The sequence below is a fragment of the Musa acuminata genome, chromosome BXJ2-7 (assembly GCF_036884655.1).
Source record: "Musa acuminata AAA Group cultivar baxijiao chromosome BXJ2-7, Cavendish_Baxijiao_AAA, whole genome shotgun sequence".
NCBI classification, from domain to species: domain Eukaryota; kingdom Viridiplantae; phylum Streptophyta; class Magnoliopsida; order Zingiberales; family Musaceae; genus Musa; species Musa acuminata.
This window is the reverse complement of record NC_088344.1, coordinates 25,365,539-25,384,176: the sequence shown is the minus strand read 5'-3', so window position 1 is coordinate 25,384,176 and position 18,638 is coordinate 25,365,539. Positions and strand designations below refer to the sequence as shown.

Sequence of the window (18,638 nt, the reverse complement as noted above, 5' to 3'; positions counted from 1 at the left end):
TTCATGCCTTGCTATTGTAGTTAATCCTGCACATGTAAAACATACTTCGATCTAGATAATTAATACTAAGCATTAATCAAGTTGTCCGGCATGTCATTGGTCCCTCGACGCTTCGTCCGATTCTTCAGCGCATCGTCCTCTCTTACAGCCTATTGCTCAATCGGCCAGTTGACTCTGCAACTCCGATATCCTTGGTGCAATATCTGCTCTTCTTGGCCCGATGCCTGAATCCACGGTCCGAAGCCTTCTGTCGATATGTCGACCGATCCACCGGTCCAACGTCCAATCTTCTAACATGTTCCTTCGGCCCAACATAATTTTTTCTACTTTAATTGTTTCATTCTGATCGAAGCATCCTGCGTTACTCAAAACGTAAATTAAAATATAAATACATATCAATTGATTTTATCATCAAAATACGAGATTCAACATGGCGGTCGAAAGAATAGCATACACAAATATGAACGTGGAGAAGGAAAGAAAAAGATGAGAGTATAAGTAAAATTAAAGAAATTATGAATAATAAAATATTATTTTATTATTTTTAAAGGGATTATGAGTAACTAAAGGATTGTAAATAGTAAAATAAAGTTTTAAATAGTAACCTCCCATTGTTTTTGTTGATATTTATTTGTGACACATGGAAATCATTGTTGGTATCGGATCGGGTTACCGGGTTATCGGGTCGGAGGACACACCGAAGTCGATAGAAACCGATCCGCACTCGTGTTCCGTGTTATTGGTCTCTCTGTCCGCCCTCCCGTCACATCACTCCGCCACCTCCACGATCGACCGACCTAGAAGGAGAGGGGGGTAGAAAGCGCTGCCGCAGCCACGATCGATCCGAGTAAGAGATGAGCGACGGCGGAGATGATGCTGTTCGGCGACGGAACGCGGTCGCTGATTACCGCAAAAAGCTCCTTCAGCACAAAGAGCTCGATTCCAGGCTCAGGACACGTGCGTATCCGGATCAGCCACGATCAGCCTTTTCGTCTTCTCTCCCTCTTCGGTTCTTGTCTTTTCGCTGCCCGAGTGATGAATTACTTGATCGTCGTAGTTGTTAGGGTTTGGAATCTTTTCCGTTCTTCTTGTCGCCCTTTTCTTGTGAATAAAGAAATTTCTGGATTACGCGGAGATTTTTTGTTGTGAGTAATTGAGTGTAAACTTTGAAAAACGGGGGTTTTATAGGTTGTTATTTTGGTGGAATTAGAGAAAAGCTAGGATTTTACTAGTTCTCTTTGGTAGGAGATTCATTCTTTTTTCTTGATTATTTGATAAGATGTATCGGATATTCATTCTGTGGTTCCTGATGCTAGAGGTGGATTATTTCAAGTCTAGGTTTGTGTAGGACAAGGTGGGCTCGGAGTTATGCTAGTCAGTGAGCTCTTAGAAAAGAGAAGAAGATATGCTGAGCAGGCAGGGAGGCGTTTGTTCTTGATTCAAGTTGGTTCTGGAGATTTAGACCTTAGAATTGAGTTTTTCTTTTTTTTTCTCTCGTTTAAAAATGGGTGCTGATTGTGGCATTCATTCAGACCGTTTAAGTATTTGAAGTTCACTACTGCAAGATCCACATGGAAATAGGAGGAATGGAGAAAACTCAAACTGTCTTGAGGTTTAGGCAACTATTGGGGTTAGAAAGGGGCCAAGTCTTGATAAATACAAAGAGTTAAGTAGAAGCAACTTGTTAGTATAGATATGAAGGATTTAGTTGGGAGGATGTTCGTGAGAACTATTCCATAGTATGAGTCCATTTTTTTTCATATATAACAAGGATCAAGAAGCTGTGAAACTTCAACATATACAAGTAGATCTATGACTCCCGATGATACATTGAGTTAGAGAAAAGCAACTTATTAGATTAGATACGTAGAGGATTTAGTTAGGAGATGTTCATGAGAACTATTCTCTAGTAATATTCCAATTTTTTGTTTCATGCATACCAAGGATTAGTGTGCATCGTTCAACATGTAGACTATGATCAATGTGATTGCATATAGTGCACATCATTTGGCTTCCCATTAGTGAATTCTCATTTCGAGGAGGCATGAAAAATTCATCTAGAGGTAGTGAACTATGATTCAGTGCTAATCTATGATGCAGTTTTACTTTGACAGGGAATTTCCTGATTTCACTTGAATCACTTATTCCTCGCACCATGACCAGTCATATATTTTAGATACTTTCCCAAATCTTACTAAGTTTCTGTTAGAATAATTTGTTGCATGCCTTTTAGAAGTCAGTATTGGTGCATGAAAGTCCCATCATCTTATGAAACTTCTGTACTAATGGACTTGGCTAATGGAAGTTTATGATAGGTGGCTTTTCTTTCTACTTGTACTTAATTTTCCAAAATAGTAATATTAATGCCATAAAGAAACCATGCCCTAATGTGTACAGGGACCACAATGTATGCAGATAGGCTGCCTGCTGGTATGATCAATAGTTGCCTGTACAAATAAGCATGGTGCTTACTTCCAATCAATTGCAAGTTCAAACTATAAAATTTACATATTTACATGTTATACAAATGCCTTGCTTATTTGTTTATTATTTGCAAATATCAACCAGTGAAAGCTGCTAACTAGGCTAAAATCTCAATGCTATCAGCAGCAGCATCTTTTGTCAAGAATAATGGACTTGAGATAGTCTATGGTAGGGGAAATTGGTATTTTATAGTTTTTCTTTAATCTATGATTAATCGCTCTGTATTTTTTGTGTTGAAAATTTTGTCGCATTAAGCTTGTATGATTAGCTCACATGCTGACTAGTCACAAGTAACATTTTGGTAGGTGATATTTTTTTGTTAATTGACTGTTACGGCTTGGTAAAGATTTGAACATCACAAACAAACTCTTCTTACCTCTATGATAATGCGTATGATTGAATTGAATGCAGTGAGGGAGAATTCGAGGACCTCAAAGAAGGAGTTTGCTAAAACTGAAGATGATTTAAAGTCTCTCCAAAGTGTGGGGCAAATTATTGGAGAGGTTCTTAGGCCACTTGATAATGAGCGATGTGGGTACTATTTTGTCATGCCTTTGAATGTCCTTAATGATATATTTCTTTGTTGACTTACAGAGGTTTCTTTTGCAATATCTTCTGAAGTTCAGATTGGAGATCACAAATAATTTTCCCAGTCCTGCCTTGAACAATCTATCATTTCTTATGTCTTCCTAGTGCCATCATTTATTGCATATTTCACAAGATTGGTATTGATATCGGGATTGACCCTGGACGATACAGCTATGATTGACAAGATTGATTGATGTGACTGAATTGAACTGAAAAATCAAAAGAAAATTTTAGAAAAATTATAAAATATTATCTGAAATGCTTTGAAGTTATATGCTAAAAATTCTTTTATATTTAGAATTAATAAAATGTCTAGTTTCATAAGTAGACATATGAATAGCACTTCATATGCCAATTGAAAAATAGTAGAGAATAATTTATACAAAGATCTTAATACGGTAGATCTTAATGATTTGTATGAATGTCATGCAAAAGACAAAATTAATTCACATGCAATTTTGAAGATAGCGATGAACCCCATGATAAATTCAATGCTTCATGTGAAGTGTTAGGTAATACAAAATTACAAACACAATCAAAGAAAATTTTTATGCAGAAAGTGCCTATGGTATTCAAGTTTATTGCAAATATGATAACATCTTCCTTCTATTTTATTACATTTTTTAACTTAAGAGGTAATTAGGTGTTACATTTTGTATTCAATATGCTTCCAGCATCGTTTTCACTTGATTTTATGGCCATGAATGATGAACATTTCAAAAATGGTGATGGCTTATGAATTTGATGGTTGCAACAAATATCAAATATAGTAGTGTCCCCTGTGCTTTGTGATCATAGTCTATCTTTTTTGCCCTCTACCTGCATCAACTTCTCTCTACTTCTTCCATTCTTCTCTATTATCACCTAGAAGCAACTAATTGGCCAATTCTGATTGAATTTGATTGGTTTGAGTGAACTCTTACAAATTTCTTTTTATAAGGTCAAGAAAATCAGCTAAGATTGGATTGGTCTGGGGTGATTCTTGTATTGTTCAAATGTATACCAATAACTGTAATTTATTGTTCTTGTCCAAATTGTTCTCTACAATGGTTAGTCTGTCTCGGGTTAAGGAGATAATTCTTAATAACAGTGTCCTTGACGAAGTATTGAAAACCAATTAAATCAGTCTGTATTGACTGGTATTTATCAATCTGCCCAAGAAAACCAACACCCAAACCCAGCAATTTTGCTCGGTCCATTTGTGTGTGCGTGTTTTTTTTAGTTTTGAATCTTGACAGTGTTAGCTATCTTTCCAATTAACCTTTCTTTCTCTTTGTCCCGATTGTGCCGCGTGCCACTCGCTGCGCACCGCCGTTGGTTGCCACTAGCTATCTTGCATCACTCACCATCTCGGTACTTCTCTTCCTCCTCTCCTCCTTCACATTGTCTCTGCCTACTCTTCCTCCTATTCTGCTATTCTTCTTCTCCTCCTCTTTTCTTGGTGCTGTTTGACCAGTATGGATCAGGTATCTAGATCCAGAACTACGGTCCTACATAGAGAATCACCAATGGATTCTCTTTACATCCATTGTATGAAGAAGTTCCACCAGAAAAGTCAACATTTTTCTGGATGTATGTTATATTATTAAAAGTAGAGCACCTTATAAGCTTTCTGTAGAGGTTTCACATGCTCTTTGTAATTGCCTTTCATTGTTCACAGAGTCTTACCAAGCTCTGTATGGAACATTGTATTGGTTTGGGAATTAATTGTGTGATTGCATATTCATTGCTTTCCATGTAGGCTTCATTATTCATTGGTATTGAAATTCTCTTGAAGGAAATGTAGTTCAATACAAGAGAATATAAATTTTCTCATTCATTAATCTTTTCTGTATGCAAAGGCTGATTACAAACTGTACAACTAAGAAAATTGATTCTTTACAATATTTTATTTTAATTCATTTCCTATAATATGGATTGATTTGATACTAATTGAGTGACCCAAAATAGGGGATAGTTTCCTTTAATTATGGGATTATAAAATCCCTTAATTATGGGATTTAGAATCCCTTAATCATAGGATTGTCCAATCATTCCCAACTTGCTAGTTAGATCCTCATAAGAACTTTGAAGCCCTTTGGTAAAAATATCTGCTAGTTGCTTCTCTGTAGGAATATAAGGCATGCAGACAATTCCTTCTTTAATTTTCTCCTTTATGAAATGTCGATCAACTTCAACATGTTTTGTATAACCATGATGCACTGGATTATGAGCAATGTTGATAGCAGCCTTATTATCATAGTATAGTCTCGTAAGAGTTTCAGTGGGTATTCGTAAATTTTTTAGAAGCATTTTTAGCCATAAGAGTTCACAAATTCCTTGTGCTACTGCTCTGAACTCTGCTTCAGCACTGCTTCTAGCAACAGCTGTCTACTTGCTCCTCCAAGTCACCAAATTCCCTCCAACAAATGTACAATATCTTGAAGTCGATCTCCTATTTCTTATTGATCCTGTCCAATCAACATCAGTGAAGGCTTCAATTCTCATATGATTGTCCTTTTTAAATAACAATCCCTTGCCCAAAGTCTTTTTTAGATATCTAAGGATCCTATATAGCGTTTCTAAATGTTCTTCATGTGATGAATGTATAAATTGACTCACTACACACACTGTAAATGCCAAGTTTGGACGAATATGAGATAAGTTAATTAACTTGCCTACCAATCCCTCATATTTGATTGCATCTCCTGTGGCTCTTTGGGAAAAGACATCCGAATATATGATGAAGATCTATTGGAGTGTCTACAGGCTTACAACCAAGCATCCTTGTTTCTTTTAGAAGGTCAATGTGTCTTTCCTTTGCGAAACAAATATCTTAGTCTTTGATCTCATTATTTCCATGCCCAAGAAATATCTTAATTGGCTAAAATCTTTAATTTCAGACTCTTTGGCTATGATATGCTTCAATTTTTCCAATTCTGAGGTATCATTGCCTGTTAGGATAATATCGTCCACAAACTATAAGAATAGCAATATCAACCTTTTCTGAGTGTTTATAGAACATTGTATAGTTCGAGTGACTTTGAGTGTAACCAAGGCCACGAACTAACCTTGTGAACCTCTCAAACCATGCACGTGGTGATTGTTTGAGACTATAAAGAGATCTTCTCAGCTTGCACGTATTATTCAAGCCATACAAATTCTCAAAGTCGGGAGGTAGATCCATGTGTACTTCTTTCAGTTCTCCATTGAGAAAGGCATTTCTCATGTCTAATTGTTGTAAAGACCATTCAAAATTAGCTGCAACAGATAACAATACTCGAATTGTATTTAGTTTTGCAATCGAAGCAAATGTTTATTGATAGTTAGTACCATATGTTTGAGTAATTCCTTTTGCTACCAATCTGGCTTTCTATCTTTTAATAGAACCATCTGCCTTATATTTAACAGTAAACACCCATTTGCATCCCATTGGATTCTTCTCCTTTGGCAGATGCACCACACTCCAAGTATCATCCTTTTGAAGAGCTTTCATCTCCTCCATAACCACCTCTCTCTATTCTGGAATTAATAGAGCATCCTATATATTTTTTGGAATTTCAAATCCAAAAAAGTGAAAGCTTTATGATGTGACACATTTAGATATAGGATGCATCGTACAAGATCTAATTCCTTTTCTAATAGCAATTGGAATATCAAGATCTGAGGAAGGAATAGAGTTACCTGTGTCTATGTCTGGATTTGTTGTCAGTTCAGACTCTTGGCAGTACACAGGAGGGTAAACATCGACCTTTTCTAGATTCCGCTGTCTTGAATACATGCAAAGCTCAAGGGCAATCATAGTGATATCTCCACCTAAACCAGACTGTCCAATAGTATGGTGTGGCGTTGGAAATTTGGGTTGTGGAGTTAGAGATTTGGATTTAGGAGTATCAATAGGACTTGTTAGTTATTAGCTAGGTAGGTTTGGTAGAGTGAAAGCAGGAGACGAATTTGACAAGGAAATAGGGATTGGTAGAGACAGTTCCCAAACACAATCTTCTTGGGTAGAATTCTCCCACCGAAGATGAATTTTTTGGAAAATATGTTTGGTTTTTAAAGAATGTGACATCCATAGTGACAAATATTTTTGTCAATATAGGATCATAATATTTGTAACCCTTTTGAGTCGGGGAGTAGTCGTTGAACACACACTTTAATGCACGAGATTCAAATTTATTTCGATGATGGTTATGGATATGGACAAAAGCAATGCATCCAAATACCTTTGGTGGAAAAGAGTTGAACAATCAAATGGTGTTTGAAAATTAAATATTCTGACAGACATTCGATTAATCAAATATGAGGTACAAAACTTGTATTTTTGCTTGGAATTGATGTCGGATCATGGTATGAAAGTTCTTGAAAGTTTTTTGAGCATCAGATTTTTCTTTAAAGAGGTAAACCTAAGATACTCATGCATGGTCATCAGTAAATGTTATAAACCACTTGGTTCCAAATAGATTTGTCACTTTAGAAGGACTCCAATTGTCACTATGTATAAGACTAAATGGATTGGATTCTTTGTAAGGCCGAGAAGGAAAAACAATGCGATGGTGTTTAGCAAATTGATAAATTTCATATTGAAATAGTGAACTATTATTGTTTTTGAACAATGAAGGTAAAAACTTTTGCAAATAAGAAAAGCTTGGGTGACCTAGTTTATAGTGCCACAACATTATTTCAATACTAGGAGTGTTACTATTTATTGTCAACTGAGCTTGTCCATTTGAAGCAGTGTCCTCTTTAAGATAATAAAGTCCTTCACTCTCTTTAGCATTGTCGATTTTCTTCCCCGAATACAGATCCTGAAATTCATAGTGAGAAGGAAAGAATTTAGCAACACAATGCAAATCCTTTGTGAGTTTGCTAATAGACAATAAGTTACAAGACAAGTTAGAAATATGAAGTACAAAATTTAATACAAAGGAATCTGAAATTCCAATTGTGCCTTTTCCTACTATTGAAGAAAGTGATATATCAACAACTTTTCTTTTAAAAGTTTCCAAGACAAGGTGTGTAGGAGGAAAACAAGTGTGAAAGGCTAGTCGTATGGTCTGTTGCACCTAAATCTACTATCCAAGGAGCCTTAAGACCAAAAGAAGCAGACAAAGCTGTGAAACAATTACCTTTCTTGACCAAAGAGCAAGATGATGAAGGAGAAAGATTAGGATTTTGGCACTAGTTTAGAAACTTAAATAGTTGCTCAATTTGTTCCTTACTGAACAGAGGTGTTTCGGCTCCCTTCAAGGTGGTGGCAAACTGATTGTCGACTTGAAATCCTTGGCTATTAGCCTTATCTAGAACTCAATTGTTCTTCCAGTTTGCTGGTTTTCCATGTATCTTCCAGGAAGTTTTTCTTGTGTGTCTTGGTTTATTGCAAAAACCACACTACTTTGCCCTTATCATCTCCTTTCCTTTGATTATGTTGCACAGCGTTAGCAGAAGAATTAATTTCAGCTGTCATAATAAGTGCAGAATTTTCTGCAACCATAGATGGAGTGGAATATCCCATCATGACTTGTCTTCTACTTTCCTCCCTTCTAACTTTGGAGAATGTAGCTTGAATAGATAGCAATGGATCCTTCCCCAATATCCATCCACTAACTTCATCTAGTTCCTTGTTTAAGCTTGCCAAATATTGAAGGGCTCGATTCCTCTCAAGCATTTTTATGTATCGAGCACTATCAACCCACATGATCGCTCAAAATCATAACAAATATCAAGCTCTTGTCAGAGTGTCTTCAAGGTATTAAAGTATTTTGTAACACTAGAATTATCCTGTTTAAGCTCTTTGATATTGTTTATAATCTCAAATACTTGGGTTGAATTCCCCATATCTAAATATCTTGACCACAACATCCCATAACTCCTTTGCTGTTGATAAAAACTTATATGTTTGGCTAATTTTTGGTTCCATAAAGTCTATGAACCATGATATGATCATGGAACTTTTAGAATCTCATACATCGAACTTGGGATCATCCTCTGCAGGTGCCTTTTTGGTCTGATCAAATAGTTGATATTTCCTCTTCCTTGAATATACAACTTAACGAACTGAGACCAACAAAGAAAATATTGTCCGATGAGTTTATGCGTTGTAATCAACAAGGATGGATTGTCACCCAAGCTGTTTGTTGGAGATGGAAGCATTGGTTTTATCTTCTCTCCTCCAGATAGAGTAGCAGAGGTTCCTCACAAGCAAACAAGGAAGAAGAAATAGTTGGGGCTGATATGGAGAGTGGCAGAATAGAGGAAAAAACCTTCAGCAATTAAGGCTGAAATAAAGAAGAAAAACGATTTCTGTAGGAACCAATCCTTGATACCATGAACATAAGAGTATAACTTTTTTCAGTCATTAATCTTTTCTGTATAGAAAGGAAGACATATAAGCTGATTACAAACTGTACAACTAAAGAAATTGATTTTGTACGATATTTCATTTTAATTCATTTCCTATAATATGGGCTGATTTGATATTGATTAAGTGGCCCAAAATAGGAGATAGATTCCCTTAGTTATGAGATTATAAAATTCCTTAATTATGAGATTCAGAATCCCTTGATCATGGGATTTTCTACAGTAGTGGTTTGTGACGAAGCTAATTCCCTTTACCTAACCATGTTCTTTGTTTCGCCTAGCAATCTAACATTGGAATATGGAAGTTTGGAATAAGTAATTAGGCATTGAATAGATTTAACAAACAATTCTTTAAACTAGTCATCTCTAAAATCGAATTCATCTTTTTGGATTGGGCAAATGACATAAGCATTTTCTAAAAACTTAGATGGATTTAGAAGCTTTTCATAAAAATAAGATTTAGATGTCATCATGTACTTCAGAGAGACAGAAGTGGCTTGATATTGAGGCTCAAACTTCCATAATCCATTAATGATTCCTTCTAGCATCTCTTGACACCTTGTAATTTTGTTGTACAAAATTTCTTTTTTCAAGTATACCCTTGGTTAATGACATTGGCTAAACTGATTGTGAACCATCTAAGGGGCTGAATATGTTTATGAACCAGTTATTGTGAAGGCGAGCAGTGGCCCAAGGTATGTTGTTGGCTGCCGCAGCAAAGTGGACAAAGAGAAGCTGACAGCTGGAACACGGGTGGTTCTTGACATGACTACTCTTACCATCATGCGGGCTCTTCCACGAGAGGTTGAATATCATATATTGTTGCATGTTTAAGGTTTACTAATATGTGATGGCATTTAGTAAAATTATTGTTGTATCAGTATTTTCTCTTATCATGGATTTTAAAGAGCAAATATCGACATGCATTTGTGTTTTGTGCTCATTACTTGGTTGCAGGTTGATCCTGTTGTGTATAACATGCTCCATGAAGACCCTGGGAATGTTAGCTACTCTGCTGTAGGTGGACTATCTGATCAAATAAGGGAACTGAGAGAATCCATTGAGCTGCCTCTTATGAATCCTGAGCTCTTCCTTAGAGTAGGAATTAAACCTCCAAAGGTTGGTGTAGATAATTTTATTACTGAGTATCTACCTTTTAAGAAGACAGAACCTTGAATATGATTATTGTCATGTTTAACCTCTTTAGACAACTCATTTTATGAGTGCAGGGAGTCCTACTCTATGGTCCTCCAGGAACTGGAAAGACATTACTGGCAAGAGCAATTGCTAGCAATATTGATGCAAATTTTCTTAAGGTAAATTATTGTTAAGACTTAAGACATTCTGCTATGCTTTTTATATTTTTAACCTTTTGATGTTCATGAGTAGGTTGTGTCAAGTGCCATAATTGACAAATATATAGGCGAAAGTGCACGGTTGATCAGGGAGATGTTTGGCTATGCACGTGATCACCAAGTAATTATCTGCCTCTTTGAATTCCTTTGACCTTCTCTTTTTCTGGTTTGGCATGTTTAGTCAATTAACATGGTTAAAATATAATAACCTCATCTTTTGCCTGGTTGATTTGCTATAAGATTGCTTGCATATGAATTCATCTTGCACTAAGTGTATCATGATCATGGATGTGAATTGTAAATTTATGCATCTCAGCCTTGCATTATTTTCATGGATGAAATTGATGCCATTGGTGGCCGCCGGTTCAGTGAGGGAACCAGCGCAGATCGTGAGATTCAACGAACCTTGATGGAACTACTCAATCAGCTGGATGGATTTGATCAACTGGGAAAGGTATAACTCATTATTCTAGCAATATTGTTAGTGCTTGTAACTGTTGTTGTAATCGAGTATTACAAAATTTCTATTCGTTAGATTTATTTTCGAAGTTGTAGGGACTAAGAAGTAAGAACATTACATTCTTTTAGATCTCTTGTATCTGGACTTATTTGTCCAAAATTTGCAGAATAATAGTCCATATAGAAATATCTTATGGACTTTATATCAAAAATACATGGACCCTTCTCATGGTCTTTTATCCTGTCCATGAAAAGGACAAATCGTTATGCTACGATAGGCTTTAGTGGATATGTTTGTTTAAATGGCAACTATGATGTTTCTTATAAGATGTCAGAACTCTCTAGTTAAAAGCTTTTTTCACAAATTTTCTGTCCAGATTATATATTGATATTGGACATAACTTAAATGAGAAACCCCTTCGCTTTTTATTTGATTTTCTAAAATATGGGGGTTTTGGTTTTGGTTTCTGTTTTATAGTTAAGGTCAGAGAAAAGTTTTTGGTGGTTTGACAGTATAGAGTTGAATTTTGAATTTATTAGTTTTGGCTGTTAAACTTTTTTAAAGATCAAGAAAAGGAGAAGAAGGAAAGAGGAATTTTGTAGATCGAGCAGTGGATTGGCAGTATAACTATTATATGGAGCTCCAAGGAAACTTAGATGACTAGGCAATGCACTCATTTCGTAGTAGCTAGATTTATATTTGTGGTTAAGAAAATGCAAATTATCATATTTTAATGGCCTTTCTTTTGTATTTATATTATCAAAATATGAGCATTTTTCTATGTATGCCTTAATAAATTACTTTACGAAGAATTGAGTACCATATGTATCTTGGTTCCTAAGTGACGTTATCTTTTCCTCATGGTGTTAGGTCAAGATGATTATGGCGACAAATCGACCTGATGTACTGGATCCAGCTCTTCTTCGTCCTGGTCGTCTGGACAGAAAAATTGAGATTCCATTACCAAATGAACAGTCGAGGATGGAAATTCTCAAAATTCATGCTGCTGGTATAGCAAAACATGGTGACATCGACTATGAAGCAGTTGTAAAACTTGCTGAGGCAAGTTTGTTTTTCATCCTTGCAAAGCATATTGTGGTCACAAGCAAATTATAATTACTTCCATTTTTTGTTTGTCTCTACACTCGTTAAACCTGTTTTATGAGTAAACTTCCCATTTTTCCAGGGTTTTAATGGAGCAGATCTTCGTAATGTGTGCACAGAAGCCGGTATGTCAGCAATTCGTGCAGAACGTGACTATGTTATTCATGAAGACTTTATGAAGGTAATTTACCCTTTATCATGAAGAATAATTTGGACCATACGAGAAAATCAAATCCAGCTGTTTTCCAGTTGCTTGAAGCTAGTCAGCACAAATCATATCTTCATTTCTAATGACTTTGGTGAAGAATGCCAAACTGAAAGTTGCACTCGGAAACTATTTGATTGAGACATCTATCAAGTCTCTTATTTTATTCCAAGGAGTTCTATTTGATGCATATAGAATTTCACATTTCCTGTACTTTGTCGTTATACCTAAACTGTTTGATAGGTGATGGCATCTGTCTTGAAGTTTCTTATGGCGCTTTCAGTAGACAGTTACTGCCTGATGTGAGACCATTGTTCTTTATGCTGTCATTTCTCATTTAGTTATATTTTATTAGGATAAATTTCTAAAATTCAACATCTAGTTATTTTTAGAGGTTATAATCCGACCAGTTGTCTCTGCATGTGCCAGTTGATTTATGTAATATAATTAGTTCTCTTTAAGATATGTGATGTACCAATTGAGGACTCGGAATTCTTGCCGTTGGCTGTCTTCAACATGGTTGCTAGTTGCTACAGTTATTTCTGTCAATATAAACTTGTAAACTTTGTTAATGTTGTGTTAAAGTCATACTTTCATCCTTCAATGGACAAGACAGATTAATATGATGTTCCTTCATTGAGTTTCTTAAGTTGTAGCCTTCTTCTATATGAACTAGTGCATTTAAGTTTTGAATGCATGCTTATCATATTAATTTCCTCATCGATGAATCAATCACAAGGCATGATGCTAACACATCTTTTTGCATCTATTGATTTTCTCAGGCTGTCAGGAAACTCAATGAAGCAAAGAAGCTAGAATCGAGTGCTCACTACAGTGCTGATTTCGGCAAGGATTAGGTAGCCTATTAATTATACCCTTCCTAGGATCTTGGTGGTTTATGTCTCGCTTGTAACTTGATCAACTACTTGCTTCAGTTGTTCTTTGAATTAGAGCTCAACTGTTTGGTTCTTGCATGATTTCCTAATTTATCTGTCATCTGGAGAGGGGATTAGCATCACACTACGTGTGTTCCAAGGCGTAGTTTTAATCTGGTCGAAGAAGTATCAATTTGGATCACTGTTCTTGTACACAGCATCAGACTTGGTCGATTGTGATCGACAGACCCACCGATGGGACTTGAGATTTAGAGCTGGGATCATCTCTATGGTTGGGGTTAGGGTCGTAGGTCAAGACAAAGGTTATGCGGATAAATGATTTATGATTCGAGTATTACTACTCTTTTTAATGTGAATTTATATATGATTTATGATTTACTGACGTGAGAGGAAGTTTATAATGATTTGTGATTTTTGGCCAATGGCGCATTCAAGGATTTTGTCACTATGATTTGTTGTTATACATGGAGCAACATTATTTGTTGCATATGTTTACAACAGAACCTAAAGCAATAGATAGGTTTTGTTCGTTAGACACTAACACTGCTTTATTCTGGCATAATAATATTCAGGAATCTCTTTGAGATCTTGCCGAGTGAGCTGCGCACGTCGAATCAGCAAAACACCAAACTCTTTTGTCATACGGATGGAATCCGTGTGAAAAATTGATTATTAGGAAGATACATACGTGAACCGGTGGCGTCTAGCATCGTCTGCTATCCAAAGCAGAAATCTTATCCAACATCGGACAATTCATATTCATAATCGCAAGAAAGATAGAAGGGAAAAATGTCCACAAACACATCATTCTCATCCATGATAATATGCAGATGACATTCCACCTGCATCAGACATTAATAATGGTTTATCAACCACAACCAACCAACCATACTCTTCTAGATTCCACCTTTTCAAAAATAACAAATTAGAAAATGAAAAGGACGACGAGTTGATACTTTTCTTCTCCAAGCGCTGCTAGTCTTCGAAACTGAATGAATACTCGGATAACGAAAATGATGCCTGCTAGTCTTTCAAAATTGAATGCTTAAATAACAAATATAAGTGATGCCACCTCGAAACTGAATGCTCGGATAACGAAAATGATGCCCGCTAGTCTTTCAAAATTGAATGCTTAAATAACAAGTAAGAGACGGCACCGCACATTAGCATATCACTTTAGCGCCTGCTGGTCTTCCCAATAGAGCGCTTCCCAGAGAACAAATGCTTTGGCTTCAGGTTCGGAATTACTCTATCAGCTTCTCCCTTGCGTGCAGCCTTATTTCTCACCTTAACTGACTTCTTAGCTATCTTGAGTGCCTTCAGTTTCTGAGCAGAGTCTTTGAACCCTTCTCCAGGGGTGACTTCACCAGGTGGCCTTGATTTTGACCTTGACCTGCTTGCTGACCTTGATCTTGACCTGGTACGCAGCTTCTTGTTCGACTGCTCATCATCGACATCCATAGCTTCTCCATCTTCACCTTCTTTGCCAAGTGACCTCTCCCGTTTACGACCTTTCCTAGAGAGGGACCTCCCACGTGCACGATTGATGGCGGCAGTAGGGTCTATTCCCAAAGCAGAGAGCTGTCTTCCCATCCTCTCAGACGTGTACTTTTTGTCTTTATCAAACTTCCTAGGCACAATAGGACGGCTCTCGGCAGTGCTCTTCTTCATCCTGTGCTCTTGGATGAGCAGGTTCTTCTTCCTTCTGATCTCAGCGAGTAGTCCTCGCTCTTCCTCGGTCAATTCTTCTCCATCCATCTCAAAATCTCCTCCATCTGCCTCTGCATCAAGACGAAGACCCTCTTCTCGTTCCAGCTCTTCCAACCTCAGCAAGATGTCAGGATCAATGAAATCATACACATTATGCCCATCTAGAATCTCTGGCATAATGTCCTCTTTCCATCCCTCATTAGCCAATATATAATGCTTCCTTAGGCTAGCAGAATAAACACCAGCTCCACCATTCTCTTCTTCGAGATCTTTCTCAAGCTTCCTCTTTTCCTTCTCCTCATTAGCCTTCGCTCTAGCTTCCAGAACTGCTGGAGGAATACAAGGAGGGCGTTCTTTTGTGTCACGGGGCTTAGGAATTGCAACATGAAACCTGTTCAGACAATCATTGATCTTTTTTGACTTCATCTTTATCTCCACCCGCTGATTTAAAAGCCTCTCACAAGCAGCATTCTTGACAGCTATGACTCCCTCGTCTGTCATGGTACTCATAGTCAACAAGACTCCCTCATCATTAGAGTCTCCGCCTTGGGCTATTATAGTTTTGGCGGCCTCAGCTTTCATCTCCGTTACCAATTTCATGTCCTCTTCAGAGAGCCCTTCCAGTGACTGCAGATCAATCTTGTTACAAACAACAATAAGTGGCTTGTTCATGAACAGTGACTTGATGCTGTGGAAGAGAGCTGCCTGCTGCTCTATGCTATAACCACAGGATCCAGATATGTCCAAGAAGAATAAGACTGCAGCCTTTAAGTGCGCCAAAGCTGTGATACTGCACATTTCTATGATGTTTCTGTCCTCAAAAGGCCGGTCTAGAATCCCAGGAGTATCAATCACCTGGTAGCGGAGGTATTTGTAATCTGTGTGACCAACAAACAGCGACTTGGTAGTGAAAGCATATGGCTGGACATCAACATCAGCCCTAGTGACCTTGTTCATGAAAGAACTCTTTCCCACATTAGGATACCCACAGATCAAAATGGTACGGGTGTTCGGGTCAATTGAAGGGAGCCTAGACATATGCTGCCGTATCTGCTCCAAATAAGCCAAACTAGGGCTGATGCGCTTTATCACAGTGCACATACGACCTAGAGCAGCGACCTTCAAGCTCTTGCACCGGTACAATGAGTCTCCATACTTGAGTAACCTAACATAATCTTTTGCAATCTTCCCAATGATGTTCCTAGCCGTGTTAACCTGGCCCAGAGCAAGCTTGTAGTGGTCTTTGTTGTATAGTACATGGAGCAAATCTCCGTAAAAGGGGTGGATGTCATCGAGCCGAGGGAACTCATCAATGATGGCGGACAGTTTCTCATGGAAGTTCTGCTGGGTGAACTTCACCTTTCGCATGTAGAATTCACGGAGCCGGGAGATGGCATATCCTTTGTGGACGACAGTTGGGGTTTGGCGCTGTGTGCGGGAAAGAATGATGTCAATGAAGTCCTTCCCAGAAGGGACAACAGTTATCTTTTTGAAGTTGTACTGCACCATCCTCCCAATCAGTTGTCCACACCAAATTCTTGTGTTTAAACCTTTGGCTTTCCTGAAAAAAAATGCAGTCTGTAAGATATCTGATCAAGATAATACATATCTACATCTGAGTTGACAAAGTCTAAGGCTATCCAAAAACCTTGTCATTACATCTTAGTTGCATACCTAGGTGAACTGACAGATAAGAGGAACAGTTATCAGAAGTATGAACAATTACAAATTATAGATTACCTTCTCTTGCCAATTACAAAAAATCATGAAGAACATTAACTGAAATGACACTGCTTCTGCATTCCGTTCAATTGATAACCCATATATCCGAAGTAGATCGTAAGATAATAATTCATCAAATTCAAATTTATCACAAGGCTTATGTCTTGCCTAATAGCATATACCTAAATATAGATAAAAGGGAAATACAAGAAATTCTGTATGCCACAATACCAATTGTTCATATAGACCACCAGGACAGAAAAGGACAAGTTTTTTGTTCCCAAAATCGCATTTGATGATCATCCTCCAAGTGATACTAATCCGAACTAAGAGATACGCGGAGATTACCATCAAAACAGCAATTTTGATCCTCTCATAAAAAATTACATGTGGGGTTAGCACCACACACATGATCTAGGAGACGACCTAATCATTAGTGTGAAGTGGAAATAACGACGCCACACCCAAAAAAAAAAAAATTCCAATATCAATTCTCAGAATCGCATCGAAGGAAGCGGAAATCATGTCACGAGTGATTCGCAAAGAGAGATCAGATTCGTCAATGAAAAGAAAAAGAAGAAGAGAAAAGGTATCACCTGAGAAGTACAGCGGACTCCAGCCGCCGGAAGGAAGAAGGTTAGGGTTTTGCCCAAAACCGCTCGGAAAAACAAGTCGGGCGCTGAAAGGGCTCGCAACCTTTTATAGTGGGTTTTTGTGGTCGGTCCGAACCCACAAGACTAGCGGGTATCGGATCGATAAGGTTTTCATATCCAAAACATGAGGATCCACATAGATTCGGATCAAACACCACATTTACACACGAGCACAGAGAACCGGCTTCTGTGCGTGGACGAGTGGTGTTAACGGATCTACGGTGAGGATTCAAATATAAGCTTTTGGGTTATCGGGTTTGGGTAGTCAGGCTCCGCCGACGGTCTCAATCTCATCTATCGAGGACAGCGTCGGACGACGTGGGCAGTTAACCCCACGTAGGAGAATAGTTGTTACGAAGATTATGAGGTTGGTTTGGGAAGAATACATTTGCATTATTAATTAATATATAGTCAAAAAAAGTTTTCCTTTTGAGTGAATATATAATTATAGAATAAATACTCTTTAAATATGTATTAAAATATATTATTGGGTAAAATTAAATTTCAAAAGTTTATTAAATATTTTATGATAAATTTATCTATCATTCTAATGTTTTTAATATTTATTAAAAAATAAAAATATTTTTTATTTAAATTACTAAGTAAATAAATAAAATAAATAAATGTATGTATGTATGTATGTATGTATGTATGTATGTATCTTATAAAAATTTTGTATGGCCCAAATATATAATAAATAAAAAATATATTCATATAAATAAATAAATAAATTTGATTATTAAAGTCAAAGTCATTCGTTCATTTATAGTAGCATCAACGATTGATTAAGAAAAAGTTGTGTATCTTTTTAGGAAGCGCATGAAGGCAATATGTTTCCAAAAAAAATTAAGAAAAAAAGGTTGTAATCATTGTGTTGATTCCAGTTTTTATTTTTTCTATAATAGATTTTTTATTTTGACCTGCTTTTTTTTTTCCTTAAGAGCTTGTGCAGTTGTCCCTCCCTTGTGACTTTGAGAATCCAAGAGATTCCCTGTTTGATCTGATCCTTTGTCTGACATCTTGATAGATAGAAAGAAAATAAAATTCCTCATTCTTCTCATACTACAAAACTGGAGTTAATTCTCATACTACGAGAAGCTGCAAATGACCGACTTCAAACCC

The 18,638-nt window shown here is 37.0% G+C and overlaps 2 protein-coding genes across 2 annotated transcripts; one reads left to right on the top strand and one right to left on the bottom strand.

Annotated features, from left to right (window-relative positions):
* Positions 1 to 755: 755 nt before the first annotated feature.
* LOC135617456 (26S proteasome regulatory subunit S10B homolog B-like) lies at positions 756 to 13,813 on the top strand. Its single transcript, XM_065117670.1, has 10 exons — positions 756 to 957; positions 2,896 to 3,015; positions 10,079 to 10,215; positions 10,369 to 10,530; positions 10,641 to 10,727; positions 10,801 to 10,887; positions 11,083 to 11,220; positions 12,097 to 12,288; positions 12,413 to 12,511; positions 13,318 to 13,813. The coding sequence occupies exons 1-10, from the start codon at positions 855 to 857 to the stop codon at positions 13,390 to 13,392; spliced, it is 1,200 nt and encodes a 399-aa protein (XP_064973742.1). The 5' UTR covers positions 756 to 854; the 3' UTR covers positions 13,393 to 13,813.
* A 376-nt stretch (positions 13,814 to 14,189) lies between these two features.
* Positions 14,190 to 17,539, bottom strand: LOC103992091 (nucleolar GTP-binding protein 1). Its single transcript, XM_009411680.3, has 2 exons — positions 17,460 to 17,539; positions 14,190 to 16,702 (listed from the first exon to the last, which is right to left on the bottom strand). The coding sequence occupies exon 2, from the start codon at positions 16,648 to 16,650 to the stop codon at positions 14,608 to 14,610; it is 2,043 nt and encodes a 680-aa protein (XP_009409955.2). The 5' UTR covers positions 16,651 to 16,702; positions 17,460 to 17,539; the 3' UTR covers positions 14,190 to 14,607.
* Between the last annotated feature and the right edge of the window lie 1,099 nt (positions 17,540 to 18,638).